At 36.7% G+C, this 18,030-nt stretch overlaps 1 protein-coding gene across 1 annotated transcript; it reads left to right on the forward strand.

Moving 5' to 3' along the window:
- Positions 1–309: 309 nt before the first annotated feature.
- On the forward strand, positions 310–16,535 carry LOC123908023 (RGS1-HXK1-interacting protein 1). The gene is made up of 8 exons (XM_045958526.1): positions 310–778; positions 3,634–3,700; positions 4,124–4,201; positions 15,026–15,078; positions 15,318–15,454; positions 15,542–15,606; positions 15,931–15,989; positions 16,081–16,535. Exons 1-8 carry the CDS (start codon positions 608–610, stop codon positions 16,168–16,170), a joined length of 720 nt encoding a protein of 239 aa, XP_045814482.1. The 5' UTR covers positions 310–607; the 3' UTR covers positions 16,171–16,535.
- Positions 16,536–18,030: the final 1,495 nt, after the last annotated feature.

Genomic DNA, 18,030 nt, shown 5'->3' on the forward strand with positions numbered 1-18,030 from the left:
GTGGGTTAGGATTCTCTCCATTTCCAATTATTTTCATTTCTTCCATTATTATATAGTTTTGAGAATATAAATGCAAAAGTGTGACATTAAGTGGGTCCATATATCTTTTATACACCCCATAATATTTAAAAACTTTGGTAATGGAAGAAATGAAAATAATAGGAAATGGAGAGGATCCCAACTCAAATATAGTGGACAAATATTTAAATTATTTTTTTTTGTTGATTCTTACGGATCAAAGATTGATTGATTACCTTAATAACATGAAAATTCCATCATTTAGGACCTTCGTTGAACAAGTTGGACTATGACTAGACAAGACTGATAATGTGACTATCTAACCATAAGTAACGTTTATAATTTTGAGAGGCCAAAATTGAAATATTTAAACTTCAGATGCCGAAATTGTCGGATTGTGAAACTTGAAGAGACAAAAAAATATTACCATCGTTTAATTTGAGGGGTTCACTTTTGCAATTTAAGATGTCAGGATACAAAATGCTATTGTTAAAGTTGAGGGTCGAAAGTGCAATTTAGTGAAAATAGAATAAAATCATACAAAACACGGTTGAGACCGGGACGGAACAGTGACCGAGAGTATCAGAAAATGGCAGAGACAGATTCGTCGTCTTCCTCCAACGCAGAAGAAGTAGTGTCCTCCTCACCGACATCGGCCTCCGCATCGCTGGTATCGATGGCTGAGAATTTTCAGCGTTCTGCAATTGAATCTGCTCGTACTGTTCAACACACCTCTTCCACCCAATTTCGCACCTTTCAGGTTTCCTCTCTTTTTCCCGATTATGCCTATTCGTTTCGCCATAGGAAACATATATAAGATCATATAGCTTTTATTTTTCATATTTCATTCATCTGCTTTTAAATTGGTATGAAATGTTAATTCCCAATGTGGCAACACCAATAGAGAGGGTTTCGTTTCCGTTCCCCGATTCTTCATAAGATTCTTAGAAATTTTAGGCTGCAATGCAATGGCACCATTGACTCATGTAGTTATGCACCTGCTACTTTATGGATATACTAATATATGTACTATCTCTAACACACACCCTTTAAACAAACAATTATCAACGATGGAGGAACTCGGGTATAACCAAAGTGGTAAGAAATTTGGGCCCCTTAAGTAGATGGTTAGGATTTTGATCCTTGGCTCCCGCATATAGAGAAAATTGGTCTGGGTCCTCTGGGAGGGGAGAATCCACCTTGTGTGCCCCACAAGTTCTCTGACGAAGATTAGTCATTGTTGAATGGCGGTGGAATCTTCATACCTATATCAAACACAAATATATATTGTTTGCAATCTATTGATGCTTTGTGATGGAATAATGTATGCAAGTTGTTTTGTTGATGCTGCAGCTGCAACTGCAAGCTTATATACTTCATTTCTTTCTGGATGAGTAAGAGTCAAATATTGTAGTGAACCAATAAAATTCATATTCCCTCTAGCTCTTCTACAACCTTAACTAAATCGTCTTACTCTGGTGCATTTGCTTTGCAGCAATGCATATTAACTCACAAGAAGCATATTCTGACTAGACAGTTTTTGGTCTCCTATAATCTGTCACATAAGAATCTACCAGTATCACCACTAAATTTATCGTCACTGATCATCACTATTATTACCTCCTTTGGCATTTTCAATACCATCACTGCCACTACCAACATTATGTTAGGGGACCCCAATCACTAGTTAATTAGAGAGGGAGAGAGAGAGAGAGAGAGGGAATAATAGTTTATATTATAAGAGGAAAGATGTGGGAGAGCATTCGGTTAAGTGAGTGTTTTGGGGACTTTGGGTGGGGAGGACTGAGGAGCAAATCCTTGACGTTCTACAATATGCTGATCTCTTTAATTAGGGAGTTTATCCCCATTTCATAGAATTATATACATTATTTCTACCAACTGATATTGGCGCTGTGGGAAATCATCTTGAGGATGATTAAAATGTTTGATGTTTTGATGAAGAGGATGCTTACTGGCGGCGGCTTATCAAATGTGGAGCAGTATTTTGAGGGCACTGGAATACTTGGAGGGTATAATATATCAAGTTCAAGAGCTGGAAGGTTGTAAGGAGTGGTGCTATCTATTGGTGGTTTTGCTAGAAATGGGGCAACCAAACTACGATGTGGTGGACTTTGGAGATTGCTCAAGCGATTCCTATGTGAATATGACACAAATATACCGGTGCCTGTTTGGGACGAGGGAACAGAAAGTGAATTGTAATTAGAATCATTAACATTTCAAGATGGGAATAAAGAATCAGCTGCTAAGAGGCCAGAAGTATCTATAGAAAAGGAACACGAACCATGGGAGCTAGAAATCTTGGAACCAGAGAGTCAAAGACAACCCAGATTTGGAGGGCACAAAAGCAACCAATCCACAGTTTGGATCAAGAAGCAGTAAAAAAACCCCAAGATGAAGCCATGTAGAGGGTAAACAAAAACCATTATGGTGGAGAAACACCAAAGAATGACCGAAGGGCCAATTAAATGTGGATGGAATTGGAAACCCACTCCCTATACTACACGATGACTGTTGTTTTAGGGACATACAACTCCAAAAACATGTAAGAGATTTTTCCGCAGAGAAAAGAACAAAAAATAGGGGAGAAGAGGAGTTGCACGATATATTGTGATTTGTGACCGAATAGAACCTTAAGAAGGTTTGGGTATTTTCCGAACCGCTAAGGGTGCCTAGCCAGCCTGCCACCACTGCCAAAACAAAAAGGGTCATGCTAACTAGTGCCCCCGGGGAACTAGTTAAGGAACTAAAAAGGGAAAGAAAAGAAAAAAATTGCATTGAAAAAACAAAAATTTAAACTTTTAAGATGTTGACTTCACAAGTTTCAAGATAATATTACTATCTTTAGTTACCTTAACCAGTGCCCCGGGGGCACCGGTTAGCATTTTCCATATAAACTAGAATTATATTTCTCGTTTCTTTGTATATTTATACATAAAAAGGTTTGATCTAATTATGGTTGAGAGCAAGTTAGAATTGATATTATAATTCTATACACGACTTTCACTTTTGTTATCCAAATAGAGCAATACATATTTTACCAGATTCAGTCCAGGAGCCTAAGATATACTAAGATCAGATTGGTTAAAAAATAATATGTTGCAATATGTTTTTCATATCAGTTTCATATTTTATTATGAGATGTTCTCATATAGATTAACCTACTAAACCTGCCTGAAGTTATGAAGCTTTATTAGTTTGGGATTGTTTTTCTTTTAGATCATATACGGTTTGATGCCAACAGCTATTGATATATAATAAAATAGTATACGAAGTCAAATTATCTTAAAGATTGAAGCAAAGTTATTTTCATGGTATCTTTAAAATATTGTAAATAAATATAAGGTACTATTTTACATTTCCTTTTTTTTTTTTTAATTATTGGTGAGGTTCTTGCATTAGCTTTCCTACTCGTTGTAGAAAATATTTTTTCTTCTAATGGCCTAGCTTCTTTACATACTCTTATTTTTTTTCTCTTTCCATGTTCTTTGTCTTCTACTAATACAGGAAATTTTTGACCATGCGTAATCCCTTTTCTATCTCAATAAAATATGATTGCTCCAAAACTCATCCAGATTATGTTTGATTCTTTTGCAGAATTTTTTACCAGAAGCAGTGTCACATTATAGAACTTATGAAGATGCTTTCGTCAATAAAGTTAAAGGTGATTACAATTTAAACAGTTTCAAACTTATGAACGGTAGATTTGTTCTTAAACTTTGAAGCACATTGTAATGGTTTGGCAAAAATAAGGTTGAACTTTTGTGGCCTTGTGTAATGTATGCATTTATTTTAAAATTTGGTTGGAGCAAAATGCTTGCATAGGGTTATGTTTATGGCCTCTATTTGGTGTTCAGACTAAAGTTGTTTATTCAATGTTTTTTTTTTTTAACACTTATGATATGCGAAAAGATCACACAGCTTGCTGTATTTTGAATGTTTCATGGTTTGCACTCTACTTACTAAAGACTAGAATTTGGAGGATATCTTTAATTTGAAAAATCATTGTATTTCCTGGGTTGTGACTTGTGGGTGATTTTTATTTATCTAGGATCATAATCAATTTATGATCTTAACACTTTTACAGATGGACTGATGGTAGCAAGGGAGAACCCGGCTATAGGTGTTGGTTTTGCTGTTTCTGCTGCCCTTCTTGTTATGAGAGGTATTTTCCCATCTTTTGCACAGACAAGTAATAAGTTTTCCTACACTATACCACTTAAAAGTTTTTCTTAAAATGTTCAATTAATTACTTTTGTATCTTTAACTTTGTATTGTCACAAGGTATTATATTGTCGCCAGTGTGGGGAAACTAATGCAGGATCAATTGCTTATTTCCTTCCTTTTTTGTCTTTTTTGTAGTTTCTATTTTATTATGTAGTCACATGACTAGCACCTGTCCTTTAAAGGACTCCATGGCCAAGTTTGATTTCATATAACTTGGATTGGACTCGGTAAATACAGTAATACAGTTAACCTTGTATAATAGCCCCTGGAAATTGTATTCAGCTTTCATACAATATATACTCCAAACTTTTAACCATGATCTCATTCTATTAAGAAGCTGCTGTTTATTCGCTCCTTTCATTGCATCAAGTAATATTAAAACCACGGCGAGGCTTATCGGCTTAGAGTAGAATTAGATTTGTTGTGATGTACTGTTAGAACTGAAGAGACTGAACAATTAGTTAGGGATAGTTATATATAGTAGTTAGCAAGTTAGCAGGGGGAATAAGATCCATAATAATAAATAGAGGGATACAAGGGTAGAGGGATCATCGAGATATGTTAGCATTGAGTTCACACATCTGTGGCTCAGTTGTAAGGAACCATTGGAGGAGAAATCTTTTGCCAAGTTCTAAGTGTCAAACAGTAAAATCAATTTTTTTTCTTTTTTCTATCTTCCACTGTGGGTTCCTAACACATATTGTTGAAGATTTGTAATGTTTAAACATGCTTTGAAGCAATAAGCATCGTGAGGAGGGAACCTGCATAAAAAATAAGAAGGCAGCCTCAACCTTGTAGGCAATTTGCAAAGTAGTCCTAAGCAAGATAGCATAGTAGAAAGGACTTCTCCCCTGATCTGATATCCAGATGTGTAATCTGGCACGCAGTGAACACAATGCTGCACAAGATGCTATAGCACACGTTGCAGCAAGACAGTCGCAGAACACGGTAAATAAATAAATAAATTGCAGAACAATAAATAAGACAGGAAATTGTTAACCCAGTTCAGTGCAACGTCACCTACTCTGGGGGATACCAATCCAGGAATAAATCCACTATAATAGCTCTAGTTCAAAGCCCTCGACCAACACCCGGTACTTGACTTATCACCTAGACACTACCCGTGCAATCCTACCTAAGAACCTCTTAGATAATGAGACCCCGTCCCAAATTCCCTCTAACAACACGTACTATGTTGCAGTCAATAATAACAATAAGGATGGAGACACTCTCCTAGAAACTAGACAACACTCTTGCTTAAAAGCTTATGAGTGAATCACACACACTAACTCCATGCTTAAAAGCTTAGGAGTAGCTTACAATTAACAACCAAAACACAGTCCTAAACTTGCATCAAATTGACACAAGAAAGGCTGACAAAAAACACACAACCAAAACCTTAAAAAACGCACGCTTTATGAAAGACAAGGTTTTGAATACACGAGTTGTAAAGGCTTGAGGCTTCACATATTTATAGTCTTCAATTGTCTTGATGTCCAAGTTAGGTCTTCAGACTTGTACAGCTGTGAGAATTGCGGCCCAACCCTAAATTAATTTCAAAAATATAATTTGTTTGTTTCATGTTGTACCAAACAAAAAAAACGCCAAAAATATAATATGATTATATTTTTGTTTTAAATCACTTTCCTTTGACCGACTTCAATAAAACTTGCTGAGTAAGTCTCGTCTTGCCTAGACGCACGTGCCTGAATATATAATTGAAGCAAATCTTGACTCAGATTTGAAATAAAAATTCTGCACGAAAACAGAGCTTCAGTATGCTGTACTATAATGCTACAGCATCTCAGTTCAGCATCTGGCTGGTTGGCTTTTGCAAAATGTAGCCAATCAAAACACCAACAATCTCCCCCTTTGGCAAATTTTGGCTAAAACAACCTTAGGCCAGTGCATAGAGAGATACAGTCTAAACTTTCCTTCGAGTCAACATAAGCACACAACTAGGAAAGAAAGTAGAACGATGCTAAGCTATTTAAACTTTCCTTCGAGTCAACATACGCACACAACTAGGAAAGAGAGTAAAGAAATTCATCAGATGAATAGATAGCTAGCACGTAAGCATCAGAGGCATGCAACAGCGGAACATAACACATCTTAGCCTCAAAGTACAGATAGAGAGAAATAAACTCTCACATAGTGGATTCAAGATCGGAGAAATAAACTCCTTAATAGTTAAGCAGCGCCACAGAGAATAGGAAAAATAAATTCCTATATAAACATGCATATCATAAGTAGTAGAAAAATAAATTCTACCTACTCCCCCTCAATTTATGCATAAACATTCACTCCCCCTCAAAACATGCATATCACATAAAACATGCTATACTCCCCCTCAAAACATGCATATCACATAAAACATGCTATACTAGATGCTATAGCATTTTTCATCACATCATGCACACAAACACTTTTACTCCCCCTTTTTAGCCATAAATTCTGACAAATAAAGTCAGTACCACACAGTAGGAGCAGAACTTCCACAGAGTTATCAGATCATAGAGAAACATAGAGTGTAGAGAGAATCAGAGCATAGGAACTCATAAAGTGCATATACAAACCATCAGGGCATAGAAAACCTGGAGTATCGGACCCAAAGACATGGATTATGCATGTTGCAATCCAGAGAGCATCAGGGCGTAGCCCACAAATTAAAATCGAAAAGGACATGCAAATAAAGCATAAGCAGGTCACATAGAAGGACTTGCGTCAGAGTCCTCCTCCTCTACCTCAGTATCACCACCTGCAATATCATTAAGAACACCAGGATTGACATTGAAAAAAACACCTTGAGGTCAACAATCATTTGCTTCCTAGGCAAAACATCAGTTGACTGATTGACAGATGATGCAGCACAGTCTGCAGCATGTGTACCCTCAAACAGTCTAAGATCAAAAGACAAATCACAACCTATCTTAATAGGAACACCAGCCTTAGTACAAATGTCAGGATGTTGAGCTAGAATAATGTCACACATCAGTGTAGGAAAGACTATAGACATCTTCACAGCACATGACTTACCATGCAGAACAGTTTCATCAAGAATATGGAAACCAAGGTCAAGAGGTGATCTGGTCCCTACAACATTTATAAACCGAGCCAAGCCTGTAGTCAGAGTATTGGAATGAGTAGTTGAAGCCGGTTGCAGTTTTCTGCTTTAATCAAATCAACAAGCTTTTAGCATTGTAAAAAATCTTCACTTAAATTCCTTTCCACATCAAGCCTTCTTTAACCTCCTAGTACTAGAAGCAGGAGTCCTCTCAGTAAGGTTGAGATTGTCCACATAAATAACATTTGAATCTTTCTCAGCAGATTCATCAACATTCAAAGGAACAAACATAGTTTTACCACTATCATCAACATAAGGGATCACATAGATATCATGAACAAAAACATTATCTGTAGTAGTTGCTTCAGAACCCTTTTCTTTGTCAGAAACAATAACATCGTCTGGAGACTCGGGTATCACGATGTTATCCAAATTTTCCCGTGCTGCAAATGTTGTAGCATCATGTGCAGCATCTTTCTCAGGAACACTCTTCTTGACATGTTCCAACACAAAGTCATCTTTGACCTCAGTTGGAGCGCTAATATCATTACCAACAAATGTTAAACACAGAAGAGGAGAACACCACATAACTTTCTCTGACAAATACTTTCTCACCACAAGAAACATCCTTATCATCAACAAACACACAATTCTTACCAAATCTTCAGATGTTTCAACATTACCCATAACAGCGTGCATTACTAAATAAGTTGAAGAGAAAACTGCACGCCACACTTGCAATAATTGCTATAACTCTTCAGATAGGCAAATCCCAAGTTTGCCTCGCAATTTTTCAAATTGGACCGCATCTAGAGCCTTAGTAAAAATATCAGCCAATTGTTCTTCAGTTGAAATATGCTCAAGAGTCACAATACCTTCTTCAACTAGGTCTCTAATAAAGTGGTGCCTAATATCAATATGCTTCGTCCTGCTGTGTTGGATAGGATTTTTTGAAATATTGATGGCACTAAGATTGTCACAGTACAATGCCATAGCATCTTGTACCACATTGTACTCCAGCAACATTTGTTTCATCCATAATAGCTGGGAGCAGCTGCTACCAGCAGCTATGTACTCTGCTTCAGCTGTAGATAGAGATACACAATTCTGTTTCTTGCTGAACCAAGATATAAGGTTGTTGCCCAAAAAGAAACAAGCTCCTGAGGTGCTTTTTCTATCATCTGCACAACCTGCCCAATCAGCATCACAATACCCTACTAGCATAGAGTTCTCACCATGAGTATACAAGATCCCATAATCACATGTACCATTCACATACTTCAAAATTCTTTTCACTTGAGCAAGATGACTCATCTTTGGCTCAGCTTGGTACCTAGCACATACTCCTACAGCAAAAGTAATATCAGGCCTGCTGGCTGTAAGGTATAATAAGCTTCCTATCATGCTTCTATAAAGACTTTGATCTACATCAACTCCCTTTTCATCTTTGGTAAGCTTTAAATGGGTTGCTGCAGGTGTTCTTTTATGAGCAGCACTTTCCATACCAAACTTTTTCACTATATTTCTTGCATACTTGCTTTGGGAGATAAAAATAGTATCTTCCATCTGCTTTACTTGGAGCCCAAGAAAGTAGGTTAGTTCACCTACAAGACTCCTCTCAAACTCAGACTGCATTTGCTGCACGAAATGCTGTACCATCTCACTAGACATTCCTCCAAAGACAATGTCATCAACATAGATTTGTGCTATTAGAAATTTGCCTTGATCTTCTTTCACAAATAGAGTCTTGTCATTTCCTCCTTTCCTGTAGCCTTGACTAGTAAGGAACTCAGTCAATCTTTCATACCATGCTCGAGGTGCTTGTTTTAATCCATAAAGAGCTTTCTTTAATTTGTAAACATGATTTGGAAAGCTTGGATCAACAAACCCCTTTGGTTGTTCCACATATACTTCTTCATTTAAGTACCCATTGAGGAAGGCACTTTTCACATCCATTTGGAATAACTTGAATTTTAGAATGCATGCCACTCCTAGAAGTAATCTAATGGATTCAAGACGAGCAACCGGAGCAAAAGTCTCATCAAAATCTATCCCTTCAATCTGTGAATATCCTTGTGCAACCAGCCTTGCCTTGTTTCTGGTCACAGTTCCACTTTCATCAGACTTGTTCTTGTAGACCCATTTGGTACCAATTACATTTGCATTTTCAGGTCTAGGAACCAAGTCCCAAACTTCATTCCTCTTGAACTGATTTAGCTCTTCTTGCATAGCATTTATCCAGAACTCATCAGTCAGAGCTTCCTTCACATTTTTTGGCTCAAATTTAGACACAAAACAAGTATTAGAAACTATGTCAAGTGTCCTTCTAGTAGTAATTCCTTGATTGGGATTACCAATAATCAGGTCTGTAGGATGATTCTTTTGAGTACGAGTAGAAGGTCCTTTCTTTGGAGTAGCAGAGATTTGGTCAGATGCAGTAACCTCTGTATCATTCTTTGATTCATTAGTAGTTTCACAATCTACATCACCTGGTATAGATGCTGTAGCATCTTCTGCATCATCTTCAGCAGTTTCACTTGAGGTGTCATCTATTACCACATTTATAGACTCCATCATGGTTTTGGTTCTATTATTATATACTCTGTAGGCTCTACTATTTGTTGAGTATCCCAAGAATATGCCCTCATCACTTTTAGGATCCATTTTGGTTCTTGGTTCTCTATCAGACAAGATGTAGCATTTACTACCAAACACATGGAAGTGCTTAACAGTAGGTTTCCTCTCCTTCCATAATTCGTATAGAGTAGTTGTTGTTCCAGATCTCAGGGTGACACGATTATGAATATAGCAGGCAGTATTCATAGCTTCTGCCCAAAAACCATGTGAAAGCTTCTTTGCATGTAACATTACCCTTGCAGACTCTTGTATAGTTCTATTTTTCCTTTCTACTACACCATTTTGTTGTGGTGTAATGGGAGATGAGAATTCATGTATGATGCCTTCAGAGGCACAGAAGTCAGAGAAACTGGAGTTCTCAAACTCCTTACCATGATCACTTCTGATCCTTAACACCACATTGTTTTTCTCCCTTTGAAGTTGAATACATAGATCTTTGAACACATCAAAGGTTTCTGATTTCTTTCTAATAAAATTTATCCAGGTGTATCTAGAAAAGTCATCAACAACAACATATGCGTACCTTTTTCCTCCCAAGCTTTCAGTTTGCATAGGACCCATCAAGTCCATGTGTAGAAGTTCAAGAACTCTGGTAGTGGTAAGATGCTGCAGCTTTGGATGTGGCATCTTGGTTTGCTTTCCAATCTGACAATCTCCACATATGCTACCTTCTTCAATTTTGAGATTTGGCAGTCCTCTGATGGCTTCTTTAGATATTGCTTTCTTCATGCTTCTTAGATTAAGATGACCAAGCTTTTGGTGCCATAGTTTTACTTCATCTTCTTTAGTGATTAAGCATGTTGACATATTTGCTTCTTCTTGGGGAACCCATAGATAGCAGTTGTCTTTTGATCTGACACCTTTCATCAAAATCTCACCTTTGTTATTTGTAACCAGACATTCAGATTTGGTGAAGTTTACTTTCATTCCTTGGTCGCATAGTTGACTAATACTTATCAAATTTGCAGTCAATCCTCTTACTAACAGTACATTGTTTAGTTTAGGCAAGCTATTACTTCTGAGCTCCCCTATCCCAACAATTTCTCCTTTTGCACCATCACCAAAGGTAACAAAGCTAGATGAATAAGACTTTATTCCAACAAGAAATTTACTTATTCCGGTCATGTGTCTTGAACAGCCACTATCGAAATACCAGTCTTCCCTTGATGAAGCTCTAAGTGATGTGTGAGCAATCAGAGCAGTAATCTCTTCTTCAGGTTGAGTTGTATCACTTTTCTTCTCATTTTCTCCTTTAGGTTTCCATTCTTGTTGAGTAGGAGCAGTTGTGGAAACAGGTTTGTGCTGAGGACGTCTGTTAGGGTACCCATATAGCTTGTAGCAGTAAGGCCTTATGTGCCCTTTTCTACCACAGTAATGACATCTCCAAGCATGGTGCTTTCTTCTATTTCTTGACATGGGATGCTGCTGATGATGCTGCGGCTTCTGATAAGGCATCCTTTGCTTTTGAGTTTCTTTAGGCTCCATGTACATGAGGTTAGGACTGTAATTTTTGAATTTGTTGACATTTTCATAGCTAAGTCCAATATTTCTAGGCTTTCGAACATTTTTCTCTAAGATTTCCTCCAGTTGTCCATCAGCCTTATGAAGTTTGTCAAGATGCTCATCATCTTTATACAACATGTCAGAGAATTTTCTCAGCCGCCAAATGTCAGTATTTAATTTTTCAATGACTTCTTTAGCTTCTTCAAGATAAGAGGATAGATAGTTTACCTTCTTTTGAAGTTCCTCCATCTTTGAGGTATTCTCAAACTTTTCTACTTTTAACTCATTGATGGTTACCTTTTGTTTCTCAATAACCCTGCAGATCTCAAGATCAGAGGATAGAAAATTTACCTTCTTTTGAAGTTCCTCTATTTTTGAGATATTCTCAGATTTTTCTGCTTTTAACTCATTGATGGTTACCTTTTGTTTCTCAATAACCCTGCAGATTTCTTCACTTTTAAGACAAAGTTCCTTGTAGGATGCAGCAAGCTCTTCATAGGTTACCTCTCCATCATCAGATTCTGTATCAGATGTAACAATACCTGTTAAGACTGAGATATGTTTAGCAGTTACAGATGCTGTATCATCTTCTGAGTTATCATCCTCAGACCAACTGACAGTTAGTCCTTTCTTTGCTCTCTTCTGATATGTTGGGCACTCAGGTCTGATGTGACCATATCCTTCACATTCGTGACATCGAATGTTTCTGTTTAAGTTTGATTTTTCATCACCCTTTGGTTTTCCTTGACTCTCATTGCTGCGCATAGTGCTTGGAGCATTGTTTTTGAAATTTGATCTGGGTCTCTTATCCATTCGTTTCAGAACTTTGTTGAATTGTTTTCCCAATAACACCATGGCCTCAGAAATACTCTCATTAGATTCTTCTTCATCCTCCAGTTCTTCTTCATTATTTTTAGATGAGAAGGCAATGCTCTTATTTTTCTTTTCACTTCTTCCATTTGCAACACTTTCATAAGTTTGGAGTGATCCAACCAGTTCATCCAGCTTCATCTCAGATATGTTTTTGGCTTCTTCCATAGCTGTGACTTTCATATCAAATTTCTTTGGAAGTGATCTAAGCATTTTTCTTACTAACTTTTCTTCGGGAATTTTCTCCCCCAAAGCATCAAATTGATTATCATAGTCTAGAATAGTCATATGAAAATCTTGAATTGTTTCCTCCTCCTTCATACGTAAATTTTCAAACTGAGTAGTAAGAATCTGTAATTTAGACATTTTTACCTGAGGAGTACCTTCATGAACAGTTTCAAGAATCTTCCAAGCTTCCTTTGCTGAGACACATTTTTTGATTAGTTTGAAGATGTGTTTATCTACCCCATTGTATAATGCATATAATGCTTTTGAGTTTCCCAAAGCAAGCTCATCCTCTTCTTTAGACCAGTCCTCCTCAGCTTTTAGTTTAAGTGTTGGCTTTCCATCCTTGTCAATGACCACGGGGGGGTCCCATCCTTTCAGAACAGCCTTCCAAGTTTTGCTATCCATAGATTTTAGGAAAGCAATCATGCGCGATTTCCAATAATCATAGTTGGAGACACCAACTAGAAGCGGTGGTCTGCTTACAAGCCCTCCTTCCTTTTCAATGTTGCCAGACATTTTCCCTGGAGCTCACCCTATAACCAGAAAGGGTGCCTGCTCTGATGCCAATTGTAATCTGGCACGCAGTGAACACAATGCTGCACAAGATGCTATAGCACACGTTGCAGCAAGACAGTCGCAGAACACAGTAAATAAATAAATAAATTGCAGAACAATAAATAAGACAGGAAATTGTTAACCCAGTTCAGTGCAACGTCACCTACTCTGGGGGATACCAATCCAGGAATGAATCCACTATAATAGCTCTAGTTCAAAGCCCTCGACCAACACCCGATACTTGACTTATCACCTAGACACTACCCGTGCAATCCTACCTAAGAACCTCTTAGATAATGAGACCCCGTCCCAAATTCCCTCTAACAACACGTACTATGTTGCAGTCAATAATAACAATAAGGATGGAGACACTCTCCTAGAAACTAGACAACACTCTTGCTTAAAAGCTTATGAGTGAATCACACACACTAACTCCATGCTTAAAAGCTTAGGAGTAGCTTACAATTAACAACCAAAACACAGTCCTAAACTTGCATCAAATTGACACAAGAAAGGCTGACAAAAAACACACAACCAAAACCTTAAAAAACGCACGCTTTATGAAAGACAAGGTTTTGAATACACGAGTTGTAAAGGCTTGAGGCTTCACATATTTATAGTCTTCAATTGTCTTGATGTCCAAGTTAGGTCTTCAGACTTGTACAGCTGTGAGAATTGCGGCCCAACCCTAAATTAATTTCAAAAATATAATTTGTTTGTTTCATGTTGTACCAAACAAAAAAAACGCCAAAAATATAATATGATTATATTTTTGTTTTAAATCACTTTTCTTTGACCGACTTCAATAAAACTTGCTGAGTAAGTCTCGTCTTGCCTAGACGCACGTGCCTGAATATATAATTGAAGCAAATCTTGACTCAGATTTGAAATAAAAATTCTGCACGAAAACAGAGCTTCAGTATGCTGTACTATAATGCTACAGCATCTCAGTTCAGCATCTGGCTGGTTGGCTTTTGCAAAATGTAGCCAATCAAAACACCAACAAGATGAAACATGGATCCTCAAAAGGAACCTGATTAACCACATCAATATTTCAACCAATAAATGCATTTTTCATTGGTCCAATCAAGAAATCACTCTACAAGTGGAAGATAACATGCCAGATCAATTTTTTTTCCTTCATAATATAAAATTTTAAGGGGAGAATACAAATTTTTGGATCCATACCTTTACGATTTTTCTAAGTTAGAAAATATTGATTTTACTTTATTCAGTCAGATATGCTCCATTCAATACTTCCAACATTTGATTGATCAAGCTAGTTAGTTAATTTAATGATGTGTGTGGAAAGGATCCTAATTTCTCCAAATTCAGGGGACAAGTCTGGAAATAATTTTAAGGTTTTCAAATATTCAGTTTTCACGATTAAATATGTAACTTATCAATTTTTCAGTAAATATTTAATTTTGGAGTGGACGATTTAATGATTGAGCTGAAAACTCTAGGAAGACCTATTAAAACTTAAGAATAGTGGAATCTTCCAGTTGCAGAGGTTGGTGGTTCTCCATACTTTCCACATGGAGTTTGCCTCCCGGAATCTAAATTTTCTAATAAAAAAAGCTTTAGAATATACCATTATAAAATACCTTGCTCAATGCTCAAATTGGTATCTGATATAGCCCAATGACATTGATCGATTCATGCTACTGATCCCACTTGGTAAGATATAACCTATTGCTGTGTTTTTTTTTTTGAAGGCATAACTTGACTGTTGCTGTTAATGCATATCTTAGGCAATGTGATCATCCACGACTTTTGTACTATAATATTGCATATGATTCAAACCAGTTTTATCTAGTGCTGTTTTCTGTGTCTCATCAAGTCAACTGAATTTGTAATTGTCATGTATGCTATTTTATTTTAAAGTACTTAACCTTCTTGCAGCTCCAAGAAGATTTCTGTTTCGCAACACATTGGGTCGATTCCAGAGTGAGGAGGTAATATTCAGTTGACCAATCAAGATGGATCCCTAACTTATGTCCTTACTTCTCCTCTCTATTTGTGATGCATAAATCATAATATGCTTTTTCCTTATATTGTAGCTTAATATTTAGGACATTCTATCTTGAGATCTTAGACAGTTGTGTCTTTTTTTGACAAATAGACAGTTGTGTCTTAAATGTTGTAATATTTCATATTCTGTTTGTTTCACCTTTTTTCATGAATACCCATGAAGACACGATATGCAAGTGCTGAGAAGAATGTGAAGAACTTGAACCTTTCAGTAGATTTGCTAAAAAAGGAGAGCATAAAATTGCTTCAAAGGACATCTCTTGCGGAGAAGGAAATGAAATATGGGCATAATGAACTAATGTATGTATTATTAATCAAGGAAAGGATGTTTGGGTTATTTGATTACAGCTAAAGTATGCCTGAATGTTTTACTCCAATGATGAATAGGAACACTGGAGCCCAATTACAACGACTGGCAAAATCATCATACAAGGTTGAAGCCAGAGCTACAGGTACGCTGTATAAAAAAAAAATTAACAATTAAGTTCATGTCTTCTTTTGTGTTACTCCCTCCGGACACAATTATAAGCAAAATTCAATTTTTAGGTTCATTGAAAAAGTAATGTATTTAGTCAATAATATAAGACCAGATTAATTACTTTTTCAATGAATCTAAAAAGTGTTTTTTGCTTATAATTGTGTCCGGAGGGAGTACGTTTTTTGTTTCGGAAAAAAATAAGTTTTTATGAATATTTTGACCCTTTCATATTTACTTTGAGGATGTGTGATGATATCCACTGCCGCTTTAAAATTTACCCTCTATTATCATGCTGTAGATTTAATAGACAGGCTGCGCGATATACCTAGCCGTGAAGCTCTGGCACTTCGAGCTGAGGCAAGTCTATGACTTTCTATTCTTTGTTTTCCATAAGCGCAGTTGTTTTGCATTACTTACTGTTTTCTGTCCACCACGAATACATGACTAGGTTGCCTCTTTGGCTTCAAACTTGAAGCGACAGAGATCTGTGCTGGACAAACGGATAATGAAGATCTCTGAGTTGGGGATTTCTGTGTGAATCAGTGGACAAGTTTTGATCCTTCCCTTAATGCACACCTGCGTCAATCATCTCATTTTATTTGGATAAATTGTCCCGAGGTGGATAGCTTTACTTATGATGCAGATCCATCCATTGGGGCATCTATTTTTTGGTTTGGTCAATTGAATGAATAGGTAGATGGGGCCTTAATAAAAAGGTGTGATTGAAAATTTATCTTTAGATATTACAGCTTTAAAGAAGTTCATATTGAAAGTGACCTATGTTTGTTCAATTTATAAGCAACAACAATTGTGTGTGGAAACATCATTATAGGTGGTCTATGAGAGATCACATTTTAATTTTGTTTGGTCTGTTAAGTGTTGCAAGTATATCAGATTTTATAATGCATTGTGTGTGTAAAATTTTCCCCATTTTCTTTCAACTTTCTCTTCTCCTTCATTCTCTATACTACAGATGCCACAAGTGAAGTTAGTGAGGAGCACACATCTTCAACAGTGGTCATCACCGATGCCGGCTACCCAAAACTAGCAAAATAATATACTCATAAAAGATCTCCCCAACTCAAAACCAATGCCCTAATTTTCTAAAGACCCAACAACAGTTACATATACCCTATATAGTTTGTTTCCAGCTATGTTTGTGAAATGTTGTTCCTTCCCATGATTAAGATTGATTTAACTTGTTAAATGTTGTTCCTTCTCTAATTCTATGTTAGTTGGTTGCTGTCTTCTCTCTGCTCTTTAGTGGCAACAATGGTGGTGGTGGTGGTTGTGATCTTTGCTTATGTCGTACACTGCTGAGCTGAGAGGTATTGTTGAACTGATGGCATTAGGGTCTTTGTTTCTACAAGGAAAATTACATATTTTTGGAGCTTGGTAATGGGTGAATGAAGTCATTCACATATTCCTCTTCTAATAGTGGTGGGTGGTGAGGCTTCTTGGATTGAATTTGATTTGGCGAGACTTATAATTTTTCTTAATATCTTTTAGAGCAATAGCTAAAGTAGCTCTTAATACTACGGTTATTATACCAATCAAAGCTATTCCACCCATTATGGAGGGTATAACTATGAAAAGAGGAAGAAGTCGAGCTACAAGAAAAATTCTCGCTGCTACCATAGTAGCAACATGTATAAGAGCAAAAATAGGAGTAGGACCTTCCATAGCATCCGGTAACCATACATGAAGAGGGAATTGGGCAGATTTCGCAACTGATCCGCAAAATAACAAGAGGGCAGTGGTGAGGGATTTATATAGTATGCATGATGCCATATGTTTGATCATCACGGGCTCCACTATAAAAAAAAGAATATAATTGTTATAAATTGTAATCCTACTTTCTGTCGATGATACTACTTTCTAGAATAGGTTTCGTAGTTTTTTTCTTTAGATTGACAAATTTTTTTCCACGTAAAAACTATTGGTATGATTCTTCTTCGCTATTGTTATAAAACTAATATAGTTTGTATTATTCTCTTTCAGGTATGTTTTCTATTACGATGCGAGTCTTATTTATAGGAAAATACAATGGACCAATACTAATGGACATCAACTAAAATATTCATAACACTTCTCTTTGTTCTAGTAATCTTTCTCTTCATGAGTGTTACTCTTACAAATTTTGCACCATTCATTTGATGCTCCTTCATGCTATCTTCCGCCATTCATGCCTCTTTTCTTCGTGAGTTTCTTCCTCTACCATCACCTCTTCCAAATCTGCCACCTCTTGAAGACTCGCCTTTATTTTGTGTTGGGTGTTTATTTTCGCCATTGTCTGAATGTTGAGTTTAGATTGAAAGACACTCTCAACTAATTTTTTAGAGCGCCATAACAACCTTTGCTCGTAGGATCTCAAAGACCCCATCAAAACCCTTGAACA

Source organism: Trifolium pratense, linkage group LG2 (assembly GCF_020283565.1).
Source record: "Trifolium pratense cultivar HEN17-A07 linkage group LG2, ARS_RC_1.1, whole genome shotgun sequence".
Lineage (NCBI taxonomy): Eukaryota > Viridiplantae > Streptophyta > Magnoliopsida > Fabales > Fabaceae > Trifolium > Trifolium pratense.